Source organism: Carcharhinus amblyrhynchos, chromosome 31 (genome assembly GCF_965287045.1).
Source record: "Carcharhinus amblyrhynchos chromosome 31, sCarAmb.v2.hapA, whole genome shotgun sequence".
Lineage (NCBI taxonomy): Eukaryota > Metazoa > Chordata > Chondrichthyes > Carcharhiniformes > Carcharhinidae > Carcharhinus > Carcharhinus amblyrhynchos.
The window spans coordinates 7,177,451-7,196,479 of NC_137354.1; the positions used below are offsets into that span (position 1 = coordinate 7,177,451).

Below are 19,029 nucleotides of genomic sequence, written 5' to 3' on the forward strand. Positions count from 1 at the left end.
TGCCCGCACGTGTGTGTGTCTGCGTGTATGTGTGTCTGCACGTGTGTATCTACGTCTGTGTTTGTGCGCGCATGTGTGTCTGCACGTCTGTGTGTCTGTGCGCGTATGTGTCTCTGCACGTCTGTGTGTCTGCACGTGTGTTTGCATGTGTCTGCATGCCTGTGTGTCTGCGCACCTGTGTGTCTGCACGCACGTGTGTCTGCATATGTATATGTGTGTGTCCATGCGCGCGCGCGCGTGTATGTGTATGTGTGTGTGTGTGTGTGTGTGTGTGTTTGCTGTACAATGGCTTCTCTTTTTCTGTATTTATTGCAGGAACATTTCTCAGGCTATCAATGTGCTAACGAAAACAGAACATTTTTCAGCCGGGAAATAGGGACCTCAATGTTTTTCCCACCTTGTGTGAATGTGCGTTATGCTGTTGTACCATATGCAGACCCTGAGTGCACATACGTGGGACTAACTCCCTCATAAATTTTCCATCAACATTCAGTATTATGCTGACAACAGATTGTTGTGGGTCTTTGGACCTAATGTGTCTTTGATCATTTATTGATTGCAGTTAAAAGAGGGAAAAAGGCAAATGATAAATTTCTTTAAAACATACTCTGTTTACCCTTTCATTCATTCACTGGATATGGGCGTTGTAGCAAGGCCAACGCCTGTTGTCCATCCCTCATTACCTTAAACCCAGTGATCTACTTGATCATTTCAGAGGGCAGTTGACAGTCAACCATGTTGCTGGGGCTCTGGAGTCACATGTAGGCCAGACCTGACAAGGACAGCAGATTTCCTTCCCTAGAGGAGATTAGTGAACCAGATGGGTTTTTCCGACAATGGTTTCGCGATCATCAGTAGATTCTTAATTCTAGGTTTTTTTTAATGAATTCAAACTCCACCATTTGCCGTGGCAGGATTCAAACTCAGTTTTTACACCAATTAATAACCGTTTCATGGTCACCGCACTGAGGCTAATTCCAGGTGAATTAATCGAATTTAAAGTCCACCAGCTGCTGTGGTGGGATTTGAACCTCTGCGCCCGGAGCGATAGCCTGGGACCTCTGGATACAGTGGCATTGCCACCTACATCAGTGTTTTCCAAAGTGGGTGGTCATGGGACATTGATAAAATATGGTTGCCAAAAATGATCCCCAATGATCATCTGACCTTTTTGCCCATTTTCTCTCTGGATAAATTCTCACTGCAGTACCGGCTGTGACTACATGAGGCAAGGATAATCAGGTCAGCGTGTTTGGTATGTACACTTGGTGCCAATTTTCTTTGCTTTTCTAGTAAGTTGATGGATCATTTTGTCGCGTGAAAGAGAGAGCCAGCGACAAGTAGGAAGTGAACTTTAGCGTGGGTCACGGGGAACAGCCATTTAGCGAAGGTGGGTGGCTGGAAAAAGAGTTTGAAAAACACTGACCCACTCCATTGCATCTTTGAACCTCTGCAGTCTGTGTGATGTAGGTACATCCACAGCGCTGTTAGGGAGGATTTTGACCCAGTGACAGTGATACTTCTCCGAATCAGGATGTTGAGTGACTCGAAAGGGGAAACACAAAATGGTTGAAATTGCCATCGTGTTCCTCTTGCCTTTTCTTAAACTTGTGACGCCCTTCATTGTAAAAATGTTTATATATAAGAAGGCCGGCAGCACCGTAATTATTGCTTATCGGGTGGCATTTTGAATTTAATTTGAAATTAAAGTAATTGGACACCTCAGCTGCTGGAAGGAAAGAATATGTTGAGGGTGGGTTGGAGATTTATTTTAACAAAGTGACCTCTAGATCGCCAGCTCTTTTTTCTTGGATTTCAGAGTGAGGTCTGCCCTCCAATCTACAGTTTCAATCAGCTTTCAATTTGCAATCGATATGAATCAGTCCCAGTGGATCTACAAACTCCAGATGCTGTGCCCTTCCCTGGGTGGAGCACCCTCTAGTGTTCATTGTATTTGGAAGATTTATCTCCCATCCCAACACTCACCTTCTGAAAAATATTGAGCTGTTTCTAAAAGTTCTAGGGCATTTTATTTAGCCCTTTCACACTCAATGGCCTTGCTGCAATTCCCAGTATCCGACTAACTGTCCTTTTCTGTACTCTGTCCAAGACGGCATGGTGGCACAGTGATTAGCACTGTTGCCTTTCAGCACCAGGGACCTGGGTTCGATTCCTGGCTTGGGTGACTGCCTGTCTGTGCGGAATCTACACATTCTCATTGTGTCTGTGCTGGTTTCCTCTGGATGCTCCGGTTTCCTCCCACAGTCCGAAAGTCATGCTGGTTAGGTGCATTGGCCATGCTAAATTCTCCCTTGAGTACAGTGCATTGGCCATGCTAAATTCTTCCTCAGTGTATCTGAACAGGTGCCGGAGTGTGGCAGCTTGGGGATTTTCACAGTAACTTCATTGCAGTGTTAATGTAAGCCTACTTGTGAGACTCGTAAATAAACTTAACTTTACTGAGGGAGAATTTAACACAGCCAATGCACCTAACCAGTGCATCTTTGGACTGTGGGAGGAAACCCACACAGGCGTGGGGAGAACGTGCAGACTCCGCACAGACACTGACCCAAGCTGGGAATCGAATCCGGATCCCTGGCGCTGTGAGGCAGCAGTGCTAACCACTGTGCCATCACAATCATGAATCTAATCCAATCTAGCGGAGCTGGAGTCTTTGACAATTCTACACAATTTCATTCCATTTTGCTTTCCTGCCATACATTAGAATGGCACTGAGGAAGATGGAACACAATGCAAGCCACACGATGGGCATATCTAAGATGGCATGTACATTGGGGATTGGAGACAAAAAACAGTAAAGAAAATGCAGCAACTTCAACTGAGGGTTTCAGCACAACTCTGTGCTTATTGACAAAAGTATGCCTTGGCACCACAAATCTGCCATTAATTTAAAGCCCCCTGCTTAATAATGTCAATTAAGGGCTTGTTAGTGTCTCTTAAAGTCAATTGTTGTTATTTTCTAATCACTGTTTTAAATGTTTAAGTAGACGGAGTGGAAGTGATTGCATTTTAAAATGCTGTTGATGGTTGCAGGTGCAATGCATGTGATCTTCTGTGTTGATGGTGGGGCCACATCCAATGGTTTATGATGGGACGGTGAAACTGCCTACCATTATCGTAGGACGGAGCGGGATGGGGGAATGGGAAATCAGGTCAATAAATTGTGATAAGTCTGTGGTGCATCATGATCTAGAATAGCAAAGAGTTTAAGGAGGATAATGTTCTAAGCTGGGGTGGCCCAGGTTTTGTGTCAGGTGGAACCACAATGTATACAGGGATTTGAGCTTTAGGGGGGGCGGGCAGAAGTAAACTTCAGCTGAAATTTTTCTACACTGCAACAATGACTACCATTCAAGGGCACTTCATTGACTGTTAGATGCTTTGGCAGTTCCTAAGTTTGTGGAAAGTGCTACAGAAAGCAAAGTCTTAATTTCTGCAAAACACAAGATCTTCATCTTCTGATTTAGAATTTAATGAGACAACGGTTATTAAAACAGAGCTTTCCCCTGACCTCCTGGTCCACCGATTTGGAACAGGGTCTGTGATAAGTGGCAAGGTGTTTTCTGGGCTGGGCCAGTAATTGAGTGTGTCCTACACACTTGTGAGAGTGTGACCATATCCATCTCCCAAGCCAATGTTTGATGTGGTTACTATATACATCAAATGCACAACATGGAAACCATTTGCCTGCACGGACAGCAAACATAATGTCCTTAACTGGCCTTGATCTCAGTAGATATATCAAGTGTTTTGCAGAAAAGGTACATATGATATCACTGCTTTTGGCTGGGATGACCTCTCATGCAGAAACAACAATTTTCAGATATATTAGACGGACACAACGTACCGGAAATGAATCTGTTGTTATTAATGTAACTATATCCCTACACTTCCAAAAGTTGGCTAACTGGGTCTGTTAGTACTGTTGCAAAGGCAATATTGACTTATTTCTATTAATAATCTCCCATCGATGATCCTGGATGAGTTTTCATCAATTAAAGGCGTATCACTTCCTCAGAACACCATTAACCATGGAGAACTTACAACTTTTCCGATTAAGAGAGGGCCACCCCTGAGCTGTGTCTACAGCAGGTCTCAGACAGTGAGCAGGGCAGGGCAGGCACTTGTTGAATACATCCTTTTTTTAAAATCATCTTCAGCCCTTGCCTGTGCAGCCTTGCCCGGGTCCCTGTATTTAAAGGATATTGCTAGGTCATCTTGCTGCATAACTTGGAGATGGAAATGAGAAGTGGTCAAACCTAAAGAAAGACTTGAATAGCATTAGCGGACCCAGTTGACCAACACTCTAGTTTTTGGCAGTGTTGGAGATATCATTACATTAATAACATTAATATAGCGCCAATTCATGACCTCAGGATGCCCCCACTCTACTCACTTACAACCATTCAAGTACTTTTGAAGTGTGTTCACTCTTCCGATGTAGGAAGTGGTTGAGTCCTTTTGTGCACTGTAGGCTCCTAGCAACGTGATAATGACCAGATCATTATTCTTTCATTCATGTGGGCATCATTGGCTAGGCCAGCACTTGTCACCCGTAACTAATTTGCTCTTGACTGGGTGGCTTGCTCAGCCATTTGAGGGGCAGTTGAAAGTCAACCATATTGCTGTGGCTCTGGAGTCACATGTAGGCCAGACAGAGTAAGGATGGCTGATTTCCTTTCCTAAAGGGGCTTTAGTGAACCAGATGGGTTTTTATGACAATTGATAACCTTCATTACAGAGACGAGCTTTCAATTACATATTTTGAATTGAATTTCAGTCCCAGTGGCTGCCATAGTGGGATATGAGCTATGTGTCCAGAAGATTTGGATTACTAGTGCAGTGACATTGATTCTAGGCTACTGTCTTCCCTGTTTATGTTATTGTTCTACTTATTGACGTTGGATAAAATGTTGACCAGGGAGAACTGATCCATTTGGATGAGTGAGAATCCATGGCCAAAATCTTTGTCTGAAATTGAGCCACAGATTCCCTTCAGCCAGAGGAGCAGAAAGCGCCTGGGATTAAGAGGCTGCTTTAGATTTGAGCTCGGAGCCAGTGGAGGGAGGGGGAACTGGAGGTGGCACGGAAAATCTCAGTAGGTCTGACGGCATCTGTGGAGAAAGAATGGAGCCAATGTTTTGAGTCCGGAGCTTGCAAATAAATGCAAATTGTTGCCATGTCTGTTCATCTGTGTATGTGTGTCGACCCTTTCTGCATGTTGATGATGGCCAGTTGGAGCCTGTTCTCTAATCCCTGCTCTGCGACACCCATCTGTCAGGTGTTTTCCCATATGTTTCTATTAGAGGGGCACTCACCGGACACAGCCCCGTCTGCTTCCTGTCCTTTCAGGTTTGTAACCGTGTGCCTGTGTGTGTACCAGTCGGCCTGTGTGGATGAATGTATATTGCACATTCTGATATTTTCACTGGAGGCTGCGCCTAAAGCTGCCTGGGTGCTAAGCTCTGGAATTCCATCCCGAAACCTCTCTACTTCTTTTCCTCGACCTTTCCGATACTCCTTTAACCTGACCCCCTTTGAACAGGGTTTTGATCAACTGCCCTCATGTCTTAAGGGAGTCCAAAACTAGAGGGCATAGAGTCATAGAGATTTACAGCATGGAAACAGGTCCTTCGGCCCAACCTGTCCATGCCACCGTTTTTTTTTAAACCCCTAAGCTAGCCCCAATGCCCGCATTTGGCCCATATCCCTCTATCCCCATCTTACCCATGTAACTGTCTAAGTGCTTTTTAAAGGACAACATTGTACCTGCCTCTACTACTGCCTCTGGCAGCTTGTTTCAGACACTCACCACCCTCTGTGTGAAAAATTGCCCCTCTGGACACTTTTGTATCTCTCCCCTCTCACTTTAAAACCCTGACCTCTAGTTTTAGACTCCCCTACCTTTGGGAAAAGATATTGACTATCTAGCTGATCTATGCCCCTCATTATTTTATAGATCTCTATAGGATCACCCCTCAGCCTTCAACACTCCAGAGGAAAATGGTGAGAGGGGAATGATTTAAAGGGGACTTGAGGGGCAACCTTTTCACACAGAGGGTTTAAAGTTTATTTCTTAGTGTCACAAGTAGGCTTACATGAAGTTACCGTGAAAATCCCTCAGTTGCCACACTCCTGCACCTGTTCGGGTACACTGAGGGAGAATTTAGCACAACTAATGCACCTAACCAGCATGTCCTTTGGACTGTGGGAGGAAACCCACACAGACATGGGAGAACATACAGGTCCGCACAGGTTTCGTCCCACAGTGCAAAGGATGCACTGATTAGGTGCATTAGCTGTGCTAAATTCCCCTTCAGTGCACCCGAACAGGCACCGGGGTGTGGTGACTAGGGCATTTTCACAGTAACTTCATGTAAGCCTACTTGTGACACTAATAATTAAACTTTAAACCCTCTGTGTGAAGAGGTTGTCCCTCAGGGCCCTTTTAAATCCCTCCCCTCTCATCTTCAACCTATGCCCTCTAGTTTTGGACTCCCTTCAGGTAAGGAGATATGAGGGCAGTTGATCAAAACCCTGTTCAAAGGGTGTCAGGTTAAAGGAATATCTGAAAGATCGAGGAAGAGAAGTAGAGAGGTTTCGGGATGGAATTCCAGAGCTTAGCACCCAGGCAGCTTTAGGCACAGCCTCCAGTGAAAATATCAGAATGTGCAATATACATTCATCCACACAGGCACACGGTTACAAACCTGACAGACAATGACCTGAGCTGGGAATTGAACCCGGGTTCCTGGCCCCGTGAGGCAGCAGTGCTGACCCCCTGTGCCTCTGTGCCACTCTGGTATATATATGGAATGAGCTGTCAGAGAGAGGTGATAGAACATTTAAAAGACATTTGGACAGGTATGTGGATGGGAAAGGTTTAGGGGGATATGGGCCAAACACAGGCAAATGGGACTAGTTCAGTTTAGGAAACCTGGTTAGCATGGAGAAGATGGGCCGAAGGGCCTGTTTCTGTCCTGGATATCTCTGTGACTCTATGATTCTAGTTGAATTGAACTTGCACTCAACCCAGTCACGCTCCTGTGTGATGTATTGGGCAGTGTTGCTACTTTAATGATATTAAAGGCATTATGTAAATGCAACAAAAACAGAAAATGCTGGAAAATCTCCAGCAGGTCTGACAGCATCTGTGAGAGAGAGAATACAGCCAATGTTTTGAGTTTGGATGACCCTTCGGCAGAGCTTGCAAATAAACACCAGTTGGTGCCATATGTGTGTGTGTGTGTGTGTGTGTATGTGTGTGTGTGTGTGTGTGTGTGTGTGTGTGTGTGTGTGTGTGTGTGTGTGTGTGTGTGTGTGTGTGTGTGTGTGTGCCCTTTCTTCATGTTGATGATGGCTGATGTGTGTGCACTGAGAGGAACTGCAGGGATCTGCCGTACCATCAGATTGGTGAAATTTGAATTCAATAAAAATCTGGAATCAATTCCAGCCTTGGGACACTGTGTAGAGTTTGCATGTTCTCCCTGAGTTTGCCTTTGGGTGCTCCAGTTTCCTCCTACATTCCAAAGATGTGTATGTTAGGCTGTTGGCCACGCTATATTGTCTGAGAGAGAGGTTCAAGCATGAATTTAATGGTGGGTGTAGGAAGGGGAATGGGGATGTTGTCTGGGTGTGACCTAAGCCACTTTTGGAAAATTCTATCACAAGGATGTGTGTCACTGACTAGACCCACATTTGTTGCCCATCCATAATTCTCCTCCAGACATTGGTGGTGACCCACCTTCTTAAATTGCTGCAGTCCGTGTGGTGTAGGCACATCCACGGTGCTGTTAGGGAGGGTGTTCCAGGATTTTGATCCAGTGACAGTGACGGAACAGTCGATGCATTCCCAAATTAGGATGGTGAGTGGCTTGGAGGGGAATTTGCAGGTGAAAGATGTTCCCATGTGTCCACTGCCCTTGTCCTTCTTGGTGGTTGAGGTTGTGGGTTTGGAAGGTGCTGTCCAAGGAGCCTTGGTGAGTTGCTGCAATGAAGATGGTACACATTGCTGCCAAGGTGCACTGGTGGTGGAGGGAGTGAATGTTGCAGGTGACGGATAAGGTTGTCAGAGATCCTTGGATACCAGCAACCTTAGACACACTTAGTCGACTCTTAAAACAAACAGCGCTGGACAGCATGCATCCAATGCAAGGTCTTTAATTACTTGTGCACAAGGACAACCCCCCTTGCCCCCATCGAAATGGCTGGAGTGGTTCTGATGTTACAGAGAAACAGCTCAGCAGTTATAGTCAATTACAGCAAATCAGGAACAAGAGATTTTTCACATATTTCATTGACAGTCATATTTGCCAATTAAACCCTGGTGTTTTGCCCTTTCTCATTCGATGAAAAATTGACTTTTGCTCATCCTTTGCCCAAGACCACAAGAAACTACACAAAGTCATGAATGTAGCCCAATCCATCATGCAAATCAGCCTCCCATCCATTGACTCTGTCTACACTTCCCGCTGCCTCAGCAAAGCAGCCAGCATAATTAAAGGCACCATGCGTCCCGGACATTCTCTCTCCCACCTTCTTCTGTCGGGGAAAAAGGTACAGAAGTCTGAGATCACATACCAACCGACTCAAGAACAGCTTCTTCCCTGCTGCTGTCAGACTTTTGAATGGACTTACCTGACATTAAGTTGATCTTTCTCTACACCCTAGCTACGACTGTAACGCTACGTTCTGCACCCTCTTGTTTCCTGCTCTATGAACAGTATGCTTTGTCTGTATAGCATGCAAGAAACAACACTTTTCACTGTATGTTAACATATGTGACAATAATAAATCAAATCAAAACTCTGGTCTGGTTCACCCCCCAGTGAAGTTTAGGAAACAGAATGTTGTGAGGCCTAGGCAAGAGAAGATTAGTCTAAAGCAAACAGGCTCCCTTGAAGATCTGCAACCAATAATATTCTCACCAGCTGTTATAGAGAAGGCATGATTTTTTTTTAATCTGAGCATTTTAACTTCCACAGGGTGTCGAAGGAAAATCGAAAAGTCTGGCTGGTTAGAGCACACTTGATTTTTCCGATATTCACGGTGTCCTTCTGTTGTGTCCAGGCTGAGCTTCTCCGGAAACACTAAACCAGAGATCGAATTAATAACAATGAACTAAATGAGACATTTCTGTGATTCCTAACAAGATATCAATTCTGTTTCTCAAGCCGTACATAAGAGCTGTCTAAATCTACGAATGTAACCTATTCTAACTCGGAACCTTCATTTCCAGAAACTCATCCCCTGCATCTTCTCACAAGCTTTTCCATCTGAATTCGCTGAGCTGAATCTCATTTCCTTTTCTTTTGAAATCTCATTTATTTCTTTGTGAAGACTGGCAGCAATACATAAAAAAAAATCAATCCAGATTAGATCTATTTGGAGCCCTTCATGATGCAGGGAACTTATTTCCATCCCTGTTCTTGGTGCCTTACGTTGGCTCCCGATCTGGCAACAACCTGATTTTAGTGCTCTCAGCTTTGTTTTCCAAATCCCTCCATGGTTTCACTCTGTTGGCATGGTGGCACAGTGGTTAGCGTTGCTGCCTCAGAGCGCCAGTGACCCCAGTTCGATTCCCAGCTTGGGTCACTGTCTGTGCGGAGTCTGCATCTTCTCCCCGTGTCTGCGTGGGTTTCCTCTGGGTGCTCCACTTCCCTCCCACAGTCCAAAGATGTGCGGATTAGGTCGATTGGCTGTGCTGAAATGATCCTTGTATCAGGGGGACTAGCTAGGGTAAATGCATGCAGTTATGGGGATAGGGCCTGGGTGAGATTGTTGTTGGTGCAGACTTGATGGGCCAAATGGCCTCCTTCCACAGTGTAGGGATTCTCTGACTTTTGGTATATTTTCAACCTCTTCCCAAATGGTTTCATTTGGATTCTCAGCCTTGCCTGGTTTTTTTTGAAGATTCCTTTTAACCTGGGAATGGGTTCACCAATGCTCTGTCTGGCTGTGGGAGGATTCAATCGGTTGTGTGTTAAATCAGTAGTGAAATAATTCTTTCCTTCCTATATTGTTAACTAGGGGAATTTCACAGTAACTTCATTGCAGTGTGAATGTAAGCCTACTTGTGACTAATAAATAAACTTTACTTTTACTTTACCTTCTACAGTCCCACAACCCTCTGAGATCCCCATGCCCCTCCAATTCTCGTCTCTTGCACATCACCCATTTTAATCGTTCCATTGCTGCCCCTTGTGCCTTCAGTTATCGAGCCCTTAAGCTCTGGAATTTTCTCTGCTCCCCACCTCCCCCCCCAACCCCATCCCCAAATTCTCACCCTCTCTACCACTCGCCCTTCCTTTAAGCCACACTTTAAAGCCTATCTCTTTAACATATTACTGTGTGAGTTGAACAGTCATTCCTGGAACTGTGGCGATACTGAAGGATCTCCCCTGGCATTGCACGTGGAATGTCACTGGATATACTAGTTGGCAAAGCCAGGAGTGATATAACATGTGATGTACAGTAAGTTATACTGCTGTGACATATAGAACCACACTACATTGAACTGACAGCACAGAAACAGACCATTCAGCCCAACAAATCAGTGCCAGTCGTTGTGCTGTACGCACACCTCCTCTCAGCCTCTAAACTGAACAAAACATGATTCTAATGGAAAGCTGTTTAGATAAGTCCAATTCCCACTTATTAACAAAAAAAATAGAATTTTACTCACTCCCTAAATTACAACCTGATTTTGTCTTTTGGAATATTTGGCTTTCTCTGTTGATTTTTCTGCCTGGCACTTCCATCTTCTTTGGTACCTTTGCTATTGAGATGAGGCTTTCTCTTAAGACATAAATGAGGCTGTTATGCTAGCAGATGGCAGTTGCTGTCTTTTGTCTCTTCCCTGCATGGTTTCATTTGGATTTTCACCCCGGTTTGCCATCTGATTGGGGGCATGAACCCTGTATGTTGTTGCTGTTACCAATGCATTGACCAATCAGATGTAAACGTTCATTGAACGAGAGAATATCTGAAACGTGGTTTCATATTAAACTATGGTGATTGGATAAGGAAGCTCAGGTTCAAAAGGTCAGAGGTAAATTTAGGAGAGATAGAATAAATTTAAAGAAATTTGACAGGTTTTGTGTTTTGAAATTTCCCACAAGTCACCAATTCTGCTGTTTACAAGCTGTATGAAATAGATATTTGTTTTCTCCTTGTTTTCACTATCCACGGTACAGAAAAGATTTACCAGAATGTTGCCTGGTATGGAGGGTATTAGCTATGAGGAGAGGTTGGAGAAACTTGGTTTGTTTTTGTTGGAATGATGGAGGTTGAGGGGCGACTTGATAGAAGTTACAAGATTATGAGGGGCACGGACAGATAGTCAGAAGCTTCTTCCCAGGGTGGAAGAGTCGATTACTAGGTGGCACAGGTTTAAGGTGCGAGGGGCAAGGTTTAAAGGAGAGGCGAGTTTTTTTACACACAGGGTGGTGGGTGCCTCACTGCCAGGGGAGGGTAGTGGAAACAGATACGATAGTGACAAATACTTGAATAGGATGGGAATAGAGGGTTATGGGCCCCGGAAGGGTAGGGGGTTTTTTAGTTCAGTCAGACAGTATGGTCGGTGCAGGCTTGGAGGGCCGAAGGGCCTGTTCCTGTGCTGTAATTTTCTTTATTCTGTCTCTCTTGCCTTTTCCATTTTTCTCTCCTCCTCTGCCTTCTGCTCTCTTTTTCATCTGACTCCAACCATGTTGATCTTCTTTCTATTTTTCTCCGCTTTCTCCCGTTTCCGCCTCTCTCCCTCTTACTCTCCGTCTCTCACACATGTTTCTTCTATCTTCTGTCCCAGTTGTGCTCGGATTGTACTTCCCCCGGAAGACCTACCAGACGACTGTGTACGTTGGCCAGCCAGCGGACACGCCGCTCCTTCAGGTCTATGCCTTAGCTGATGAGGGGGATCGCACGGCTTACTTTGGGTTCTGCCATAACCTGCTGAATGGATTCCGACAGCAATGGTTCAGGATTGATGAGAGAACGGGAGTCTTTTACCTGAACAAGACACTGGAGGAGAGTGACCTCAACCTGCTGGGTAAGTGTGGCGTTTTTATTGTGTGACTGTGTTGTTATCATTGATATTTCATGGATACCATCATTAACAATACATTAAGGTGGTTATAATTTAATAAGAATGGAATAATCCAAAAGAGGGACCAGAAACAAAAGTTTTAAAAATACATCTATTCATCGGATATGAATGCCGCTGGCAAGATTAGGCGTAGAAGGGGAAGCAGTAGGTAATGTCACATTAGGGTGGCACAGTGATTAGCACTGCTGCCTCACAGTGCTAGGGACCTGGGTTCGATTCCCGGCTTGGGTCACTATCTGTGTGGAGTTTGCACATTCTCCCCATGTCTACGGTGGTTTCCTCCAGGTGCTCCGGTTTCCTCCCACAGTCCAAAGCTGTGTGGGTTAGGTGGACTGGCCATGCTAAATTGCCCCTTAGTGTCACAGGGAACCAGCTAAGGTAAATGCCTGAGGTTATGGAGAGAGGGCCTAGGTGGGTTTGTGGTCGGTGAAGACTTGATGGGCCAAATGGCCTCCTTCTGCACTGTAGGAATCTATGATTCTATGAAACCTCTCTATATTCACCCTAACAGGATACATCTGAATCCTGTGTGTTTCGATAACGTTACCATTGTTGGCCATTCAGCCGCTCAAGCATGCTCCTCCATTCAATATGACCATAACTGATCTCATCTCAGCTTCAATCCCACTTTCCTGCCCATTCACCATAACCCTTCAACCCATTACTAATTAGAAATATGTCAAATTTACTCTGTGTCCCAGGATCCACCAGGCTCTGTGGTGGTGACTCATGACACTTTGAGAGAAGTAATTTCTCCTGTTCTCTGTTCTAAATCTGCTACCTTTTATCCTAAAACTGACCTCTTGTTCTAGATTTGCTTTGACAAAGGGTCAAATGTCTGGACTCGAAATGTCAGCTCTTTTCTCTCCTTACGGATACTGCCAGACCTGCTGAGATTTTCCAGCATTTTCTCTTTTGGTTTCAGATTCCGGCATCTGCAGAAATTTGCGTTTATCTCTCATTCTAGATTGCCCCACAAGAGGAAGCATCCTCTCTACATCTATCCTGTCAATCCCCTTTTGTATCTCGTATACCTCCATGAGATCTCCCCTCATTCTTCTAAACTCCAGAGAGTGTCGGCTTAAACTGCCCAATCTCTCTTCATGAACTATTGCTTCTTAATAAAGTGCTTTAAAAGCACTTTAGTTCTCGAATTCCCCCCTTTTGATTTTGTTGGTGAGCTATGGCTCCCAGGACAAATTTTATACTGACCGTCTGTCAGCTTTCCAGCTGGCAGACAGGGTTAAAATTGCCCCTTATAAATTAGGAGCAGTGGTCAAAGCTTCTCATGCAATCATGTAGTCATGTTGGCGTTCTCTTTCCTTCTGCTGCAGGTAACATGGGTGGACCTGAGTTGTACAAGATCACACTGCACATCTTTGCTGTTCCCAAGCCACTTCAGAAGACGGACTGTAAAGCGCAGGTGATAGTTATTGTGGTGAATAAACCGCCCCCCTCCTGTGCCAATATCACGGTGGAAGACCTCTGCTTTGGAGAAGTGGATTCCAAGGTTCAGATTATCGAGAATAAGTATCCAGGCACATTCTTTCAAATGAACTCTTTGCCCAACCAGTACCAGTGCCAACTGGCAAACATCTCCTATCATCTAGGAACAGGTAAGCACCGTGCTGATTCAATTTATTACTGACACGTATATTAACATACAGTGAAAAGTATTGTTTCTTGTACAGAGGAGATGTTAGGGCTAAGTTTTTCACTCAGAGGTTGGTGAGTGAATGGAATCAGCTGCTGTCGGTGGTGGTGGAGGCAAACTCACTGGGGTCTTTTAAAAGACTTCTGGATGAGTACATGGGATTTAATGGGATTGGGAGTTACAGATAGTTCTATGGCCTGATAGGTATGGATATGATTGGCGCAACTTGTGGGCCAAAGGGCCTGTTTGTGCTGTACTGTTTTATGTTCTATGTTGTGATCCATATGGACAAAACATACTGCTGATAGAGAAAGAAAGGAGAGAGTGCAGACTGTAGTGTGTTACAGAGAAAGAACAACTTCCATCGAGTATAGACCCACAACCACTCCTCATATGACAAGCCCTTCGTTCCTGGAATCATTCTTGTGAACCTCCTCTGGACGCCCTCCGAGCCTGTGCCGATCATGAAGCCCTAACCAAAAAAAAAGCCTTCTGCCCTTACTCGGTCTATATCCCTCTATTTCCTTCCTATTCAATTCATTTACACATCCAAATCCCTCTTGGATAACACTGCAATAAAGTGACTGTGAAAATCACCCAGTCGCCACACTCCGGAGCCTGTTCGGGTACACTGAGGGAGAATTTAGCATGGCCAATGCACCTAACCAGCACATCTTTCGGACTGTGGGAGGAAACCGGAGCACGCGGAGGAAACCCACGCAGACACGGGGAGAATGTGCAGACTCCACACAGACAGTGACCCAAGCCAGGAATCAAATGTGGATCCCTGGTACTGTGAGGCAGCAATGCTAATCACTGTGCCACCGCACCACCAGGTGTTATCTGCTTGACTGGGAGCTGGTGTAGGTCAGCGAGCATCAGAGTGATAGGTGGAAGGGACTTGGTGCGTGTTAGGACACAGGGATTTTAATAACCTCAATTTCACACTGGGTAGAATGTGAGACAGGAGCGCATTGGAATTATCAAGTCTAAAGGTAACAAAGACAGACATGAGGGTTTAAGCAACAAACCCAACATATTCCCCCCACCAGATCTTAGCTGATGTTCTGTTAACTGATTCTCAGTTGGCCAGGGATAGGAACAGACCATCTTTGACGACATAAAGGCTATGATTGGTGCATTTCTTCAACAATTGCACCACCTACTGGTGAACAGGTTCGTGGCTCGAGTCTCTCATTGCTGAAACCATCCCAATCATTTTGATTTGTATGCTATCGCACCGGACCCTGCAGGCAATCAAAAGCGCCTCAGATTACTTTGAAGCACAGCGCTGTTGTTCTTTAGGAAAACACGGTACTCAAGTTACACACAGCAAGATGCCACTAACCGTGGTACAAGATGCAGAACCCCTTTGTGCTGTGTTATTCTGCGATTCCGCAATCTGTTTATAATAGTGTTGACACGGCAACAGAACTGTTTAACATCAGTGCCACTGATGACTTAAGGTTGCTGTCTCCTGGCCAACCTCACCAGTCTATCCGATTCACAAACCTGAGAAAGCACATTGCATTATTAATCTCCCGTAAAAAGGGAAAGAAAAGCTAGCATTTATATAGCGCCTTTTACGTCAAGGGGCTTTCTCAAAGTGCACAGCCAATTGAGTACTTTTGAAGTAGACGCTTTCATATTGCAGGAAACACAGCTGCCAATTAGCGCACAGCAAGATCCCACGTACACCAGAGTGTTAATGATAATCTGTTTGTGTGGTACGGGCTAAGGGATACATATTGGTCTGGGCACTGGGGAGAACTCACCCCACACTTGTCTGAAATAGAGCCATGGGATCGGCACAGTGGTTAACACTGCTGCTTCACCGCGCCAGGGATTCAATTCCAGTCTCAGGTGACTGCCTGTGCTGAGTTTGCACATTCTCCTCATGTCTGTGTGGGTTTCGTCTGGCTGCTCTGGTTTCCTCAGACAGTCCACAGATGTGCCGTTTAAGTGGATTGGCCATGCTAAATTGCCCCTTAGTGTCCCAAGATGTGTAGGTTAGAGGGATTAGCGGGGTAAATATGTGGGGTTACAGGGTGGAATGCTTTTTTGGAGAGTCGGAGCAGACTCAATGGGCAGAATGGCCTCCTTTTGCACTGTAGGGATTCTATGATTCTATTCTATGATCTAGTACACCAGCCCAAAGCTGTATAGGAAATGTGGATTGGCCATAGGAAATATGTGAGGTTGTGGGGATAGGGCAAGAAGGGGTGTGCCTGGATAAGATGCTTCCTCAGAGAGTCAGTTCAGGCTCGATGGGCTGAATGGCCTCCTTCTGCATAGTAGGGATTCTGTGATTCTATCTACCTGTGAGAGTGGGTGGGGCTTTGGTTTAATTTTTCATTTGAAAACCGTCCCGAGGGCAGTTCTGTGAGATTGAGTTACATCTTCACCCACAGGAGGAGAACCTTTCAATAACAATGTTTTATTTCCTGAGGGACCATTGGAGTGTAGGAAGGAACACAAAAAGGCCATTCAGCCCCTCAAGCCTGCTCTGCTATTCAGTTAGACCACAGATGTTCTATATCGTAACTCTCACCTGTCCGCCACACATCTGTAATCATTAATATATTTGCCCAACAACGATTGATCTTGTTGCCAAGCCTCTGGCTGACTGGATGGACATAGCCTCACGTGCCAATTGTAATTTCAAACTGTTTATTTTCCAGACGGTTCTGTTCCATTCAGGATTGATGAGGAGACATCAGAAGTCAGTGTGGAAAGGCCGCTGGACAGGGAGCAGAGGGAGACGTACGAAATGATTGTCAGATGCACCTTGCGGACTCCGACCCAGGTGATTCAGGTTGGGAGGTCCTTGCACGTGACCGTCCTCGACAAGGGTGACAACACTCCCTACCTCCCTGACGGCAACGACACCGTTGAGGCTTTGATTGAATTCAACAGGAAAGAGGTAGGAGGTTCTACAGGATTTGGATGAGAATTTGTGCGTGTGTGCCCATACTTTGTAGTTTCTACATAGAAATAGTGAAAAGTGCAGACCTGAAATGGACCCCAGATTTTGGCCATAAACCTTATCCCGTAAACCGACTCTGTCTACTACACTTTCCAATTCTCCCTCCATCCCTGATAGGATTTCTCCCCATCTATTACAGTCACCTCTTGATTCTCCACATCAACTCCTTTCAGAAAAGAAAAAATGTTGATGGCAACAATTTCTCCTTCTGATGGCCTGGTGATATTATTACTAGACAATTAATCCAGAAACTCAGCGGGTTCAAATCCCACCAAGGCAGAACTCAATAAAAAACATCTGGAATTAAGAATCTATTGATGACCATTAATCCATTGCCAATTGTCGGAAAACCCCATCTGGGTCACTAATGTCCTCTAAGGAAGGAAATCTGCCGTCCTTACCTGGTCTGACCTACACGTAACTCCAGAGCCACAGCCAATGTGGGTGACCTTCAGCTATCTAGGGATGGGCGATAAATGCTGGCCCAGCCAGCAATGCCCATGTCGCAGGAATGAATAAAAAAAGATGACTTGAACACCTCTTCTGGTCCCCTTTCTGTCATGGTAGCACAGTGGTTAGCACTGCTGCATCACAGCATCAGGGATCTGAGTTTGATTCCGGCCTTGGGTGACTGTGCGGCGTTTGCACGTTCCCCCTGTGTCTGCATGGGTTTCCTGCGGGTAATCTGGTTTCCTTCCACATGTCCAAAGATGCGTGGGTTACGTTGATTGGCCGTGCTAAATTGACCCTTAGTGTCAGGGGAATTAGCAGGGTTAATACATTGGGGGGGTTACAGGGATAGGGCCTGGGTGGGATTGTGGTTGGTGCAGACTCGATGAGTCCAATGGCCTCCTTCTGCACTAGGGATTCTACTGAGAGGGCACCCCACCCCTACCACTTCCTTTCTCTTTTATTCATAGACTGGATGTGAAGTCACTGGCTAGCCCAGCATTTATTGCCCTTCCCTAATTTTTCTCCAGAGGGCAGTGGTGAGCCACCACCTTGAGCCGCTGCAGTCCAAGTAGTGAATGTACATCCACAGTGCTGCTAGGAAGGGAGTTCCAGGATTTTGACCCAGCGATGGTGAAGGAGCGACTGATATGTTTCCAAGTCGGAGTAGTACCTGGCTTGGAGGGGAGACCTGCAGGTGGTGTTCCTCCACATAAAAGGATCTCCCCTCCACTCTCATCCCCAGTGTCTTCTGTAATTTCCCATCTATAAAAACTTCCCCCTCTCTTAATATTTTGGTGACTGGCCAATGGCTTATTGACCACACTGGCCTTGAGTATGTCAACCAGCTCACGGCTGGTGTAGATGAAAACCCTCCAGAGTGTGGGTCTGGAAGGGAAACATCACAATTTCTACAGTACTCCATTCTCATGCAATTTTATAGCACAATTAGTTATTTGAATTAAAAATATTTCTCCTGAGAAAAATACAGGAAACTCCCTTCAATTAGATTCAAGAAAGATTGCGTCATGTTTGCTTTCATCAGCCGGGATATTGAGTTGAAAAATTGGCAAGTCATGTTGCAGCTTTATAGAACCTTAGTTAGGCTGCATTTAGAATATAGTGTTCAATTCTGGCTGCCACACTACCAGGCTTTGGAGAGGGTACAGGTCTGGTATGGAGGGCATTAACTATGAGGAGAGGTTGGAGAAACTTGGTTTGTTCTCACTGGAATGACAGAGGTTGAGGGGCGACCGGATAGAAGTCTTCAAGATTATGAGAGACATGGACCGAGTGGATAGTCAGAAGCTTTTTCCTGAGGGGGGGAGTCAGTTACTAGGGGGCACAGGTTTAAGGTGTGAGGGGCAAGGTTTAAAGGAGATGTATGAGGCAAGTTGTTTTACACAGAGGGTGGTGGGTGCCTGGAACTCACTACTGGGGGAGGTAGTGGAAGCAGATATGATAGTGAGATTTAAGGGGCGTCTGGACATATACATAAATAAGATGGGAATAGAAATGGGAGATGGTCCCTGGAAGGGTAGGGGGTTTTTAACTCAGTCAGGCAGCATGGTCAGTGCCACCTTGGTGGGCCGAAGGGCCTGTTCCTGTGCTGTAATTTTCTTTGTTCTTTGTTCTTTGATTCCTTGAATCCCTGACCTCCCCCTCCCTCTTTTGCTTTCTTTGTTTTGAATTTGTCCCTCCCTCGGTTTACTTGCTTGATGTTCTATTCCAGAAAGCCAGTTGTTGAGTGATGATACCATAGCTGATCTTCACTCAAGCTTACATTTATTTGCAGGATGACAATTTACAAGCTCA

General features: G+C 45.3%; 1 protein-coding gene across 1 annotated transcript in view; it reads left to right on the forward strand.

Annotated features, from left to right (window-relative positions):
- The window catches only part of ret (ret proto-oncogene receptor tyrosine kinase), an 89,313-nt gene that overhangs the window by 39,786 nt on the left and 30,498 nt on the right, over positions 1-19,029 (forward strand). The window contains exons 2-4 of the mRNA XM_080215629.1: positions 11,828-12,067; positions 13,459-13,740; positions 16,460-16,701. Coding sequence (XP_080071755.1) covers positions 11,828-12,067; positions 13,459-13,740; positions 16,460-16,701 — 764 coding nt within the window. The remainder of the gene's footprint in view (positions 1-11,827; positions 12,068-13,458; positions 13,741-16,459; positions 16,702-19,029) is intronic.